This window comes from Acyrthosiphon pisum, chromosome A1 (assembly GCF_005508785.2).
Source record: "Acyrthosiphon pisum isolate AL4f chromosome A1, pea_aphid_22Mar2018_4r6ur, whole genome shotgun sequence".
NCBI lineage: Eukaryota > Metazoa > Arthropoda > Insecta > Hemiptera > Aphididae > Acyrthosiphon > Acyrthosiphon pisum.
In genome coordinates this window covers 111,867,234-111,871,047 of record NC_042494.1, presented here as the reverse complement: position 1 = coordinate 111,871,047, position 3,814 = coordinate 111,867,234, and the positions used below count along the sequence as shown (strand labels likewise).

The 3,814-nt window shown below is 29.9% G+C and overlaps 1 protein-coding gene across 2 annotated transcripts in view; it reads right to left on the bottom strand.

Moving 5' to 3' along the window:
- LOC100162774 (scoloptoxin SSD14) overlaps positions 1-3,814 on the bottom strand; it is a 29,413-nt gene that overhangs the window by 2,697 nt on the left and 22,902 nt on the right. For both annotated transcript variants that reach the window (XM_029488053.1, XM_001946273.4), the window contains 4 exons: positions 3,335-3,544; positions 2,694-2,914; positions 1,072-1,267; positions 693-893 (listed from right to left, as the gene is read on the bottom strand). In XM_029488053.1, the coding sequence (XP_029343913.1) occupies positions 693-893; positions 1,072-1,267; positions 2,694-2,914; positions 3,335-3,544 (828 nt within the window). The remainder of the gene's footprint in view (positions 1-692; positions 894-1,071; positions 1,268-2,693; positions 2,915-3,334; positions 3,545-3,814) is intronic.

The window sequence follows — 3,814 nt, the reverse complement described above, 5'->3', positions numbered from 1 at the left end:
TAGATTTCAAGCTTTTTACCCACAAATAAAATTGTATTTATATTTATAGAATAAAAACTAAACAAATTCTAAAATGAAAATGTCCATAAACAGCTGAAAATAAGTCAAAATATTTTGAAAATGTTATGGTGTATAGAAAATGCTAATATAAACATTCAGTCGAAATTTCATGTATCTACGGTCATCTGTTTTAGAGTTACACCAACAAACGAAATTCCCGTTTTTCCTTAATTTTGCTTTTGAAAACTACTGAAAATGTTGACCCCTTGAAGTTTTAGAATTTTCTATAAATGATGACAAATTTTTGAGCTATTTATAAGTACTTTAAATTTCAAATTTTTTTTTTAGTTTATTTCAATAAATGTCGTTGAAAATTTTCTTCCCTGGTCAATGACCAATGGTTATAGAGCTTGAAATTTAATACAAGATTCCTCATAAGCAGTTTTTTTTATACACATTTGAAGCTAACATATTGTCAAAATTAGATTATATTTAAACGAAGAATAAGGATTTTATTTATTTTGTTGTAATTTAAATATTTTATTCCTGGGTTCTTAAAACATTTAAACGTAGGTATAATATTATATTTTAAACGTACAATGAAAATTTTAAATACAATGTTTTTGCAAAAATTAATTAAACCCACCGTATTACTAATAGTAAAATTCATAATGTAGGTATAAGTTATTTACGTATAATTGGCTAAATCTTCTTTTGTGATTAGTCCATTCACTTCTTTTAAATCTTCCAATAATTTAGATGTTAACGAACCATTGTAAATGGCATCTACACCTTCTTTTGCAATAATTTTCATTGTTTCTGCTAACTTTGGAAAATTATACTGTTCCCCAGCGGTTTTCACGTGACCGGTTTTTTCATCAAAAAAAGCTTCTCTACAAAATAAAACACAAAACTTTTATTTGTTTATTTAAATTATATAAATTATATGATAAAAATGTAATGTGCATATAATAATATTATATACACATAACATTACATATGCACAAAAATAATTATATAATCTTATCTTGTTTTAACGCTCACTTAAATACTTAATGTTGTTATTTATACCTGAGCAGCAAGTCATTTTTTATCAAGTCTTCGTGATTATTCAAGTTAATTGCTAGACGATTACTGATCGTCATACCTTCTTCGCATAATTTAATAGTTGGTTCAAATAACGATTCCCACGAAACGCCACCACCGTATAAATTATAAATTGTCGAATAGCCTTTGAGTTCCCCTGGAACTGCAACCGCCATTCCTCCTAGATTAAAAAAAATATAAATTCCTTATTGTTATAGGAATATCTAAATTACAATGACTCTGAGTTAATTATATTTTATTGTGCATTTGTGCATACTATAATTTAATACGCATTAAAACATACAAGTTGATGATATTGGATACAATTGTAACATATTTCAAGTTATGATTATTATGATTTATTATTTTTGACAAGAATTCAGAACTAAAAAGGTTCTACTTTGTACTTTGAAACAATGTAATTCTTGGAATAAATACGGCTTATACGAATACATATAATATTTAATAATGGCAAAGTAATCGGAAGTAATCGGATTTGTCCACATACCTATTGTGTCATTTGGATAATCTTAAATGATTCTTAAAAATAAAAACAATTTTACCCGGTTAACGTATATTATACCTAAAGTTCACAAATTCAGAGACCAGTTTACACATTAAATTGTTACTGCTTTTTAGACCTGTAAAAATCAGGGGCGCCATTTCAGTTTTTTTTAAGGTGTGCAAACAATTAAAGAGGCCAATTTTTTCCCACCTCCAGGCCAATCGTTAAAAGAACGTTTCTAGTGTTTTCAGTTTTTCATTACAGATTCATTACAGTATCAAAAACATACTTAATAAAAACATATTTTTATAGTTAACACATTACATTTTACCGTTCATACATTCTGTGTATATACTGTATAGTGTATAGTAAAGATATTTTCAGATAGAATAGATGCATATCATTATTATTATTATGTCTTTTGTCTATCAGTAACCAGGGGTGGACTGGCCTTGGGTGCTATACACCAAGTAGCACCTCGGGCCCTCGTTTGTATTTATGATCCAGGCCCCCGATTACCACAGTCGGTATACGGTATAATACTGGTATAATACGGTATTATACAAAATAAAAATAAAATAACATGTTTCAACATCTCTATAAATAAACAACATGTTATTCTTAATTTTTTTTTTATATTTACTAATAAAACTAAGGGCTCTTTCCTAATTTAGGTAGGTTTGAAAAAAAATTACGGGCCCCTAATTAATTTTGCACCCCGGGTCAAAAATAGCCAGTCTGTCCCTGTCAGTAGCCACTTACCATTTACACATATTTGTGTGTGCCAGTGGATAAAGTGATACCGATATCAATTTATCAATTATCAAATTAAAGAACACAATATTATAATATTATTTATGATTATCAGTGAATAGCTGCGGTGCATGCACAATTAAATGCCAATTGTGGACAACAAAATTACAGGGTGTGCGAGTGCACACCCTGCCCCCCCCCCCCCCAAATGGCGCCCCTGGTAAAAATGGTACTCTAATAGTTACGTCATTTCAGCAACCCCCAATAATTTATCAAGTTATAGTTGTGCCAATGCCACATATACCAAGGCTTCTTCAAATTGTTTTTTGAACATGTATGTAACAAGTACCGTAAATAGATTTCAAAGGATCTTCTACGAACATTGATATAGTCGCAGCAGCAGGAGCTGTTTCACGCGCATCGATTGTCATCACTTTTTTGGTTGTTGCGTTGTAGATACTCATTATAAATCCTCCACCAATACCCATGTACTCTGGACACAGGGCACCATCGCACAACATTGTAGCTACTGCTGCATCAACAGCATTTCCTCCATTCGACATCACGTCCCTTTTTAAAAACAATAATATTGCCAGATTACTATAAAATATTATAAACATTTAAATGTCCGAGAATTTAATCAAATATATTGACGTTTATTTTCATGACAAAAGTCACATATTTCTTTTTTTTATACAAGTTTTGTGATTATTTGTAAAAAATAATATTAACAAACGTTTAAAAGGCACGGCAGTGTAGGTAATTAAAGTATAAAACATCAATGGGATAAAAAGTAGCCCCCCATCTCATATTAAATAGGAAACACAAATCTTTTAGTAACATTTTCCTTAAATGTTTTTATTGTTTTGTTAATTCAATAAATATATTTTATTGATATTATATTACAAAGAAACTGTACATTGTAGCTCCCCACTAATTTTAAATTCTGCACGTGCCATATTTGTAAGATAAAATGTTTATTATTATTACACTCCAATTTGTGCACACGGTCCGCCGTTGGATACAACACCGACCTTGTTGTACAAACCCATCGGCATACTTGATGGCGGAATCGGGAATTCTGGATCGGGAATACTGTTGTGGTCGTTGTATACATGGTGTGACGAAAATACGAAAAAAAGCAATACTACGGTTCCTAATACCACCAATCCTGTTAGGTAATAACGCATCGATTGTAATCTGAAAAAAAAAACGATACAAAATACATTTTATGTTATCTATTTATATAAAACTGAAATCAAGCAAAAGAGGAATCTATATATATAAAACTGAAATCAAGAAAAAGAGGAAATCTTTGTTATGGTTTGGCTTCGAAACTTCTTATCCAATTGTCATGCAGTTTTTAGATTCTGAGTGGAACGATGAATGTATTGATTTTACAATGATGTGTGTTTTTTATTTTTTATATTTTTTATTTTTTATTTTTTTTTTTATTTTTTTGTGTCTGTG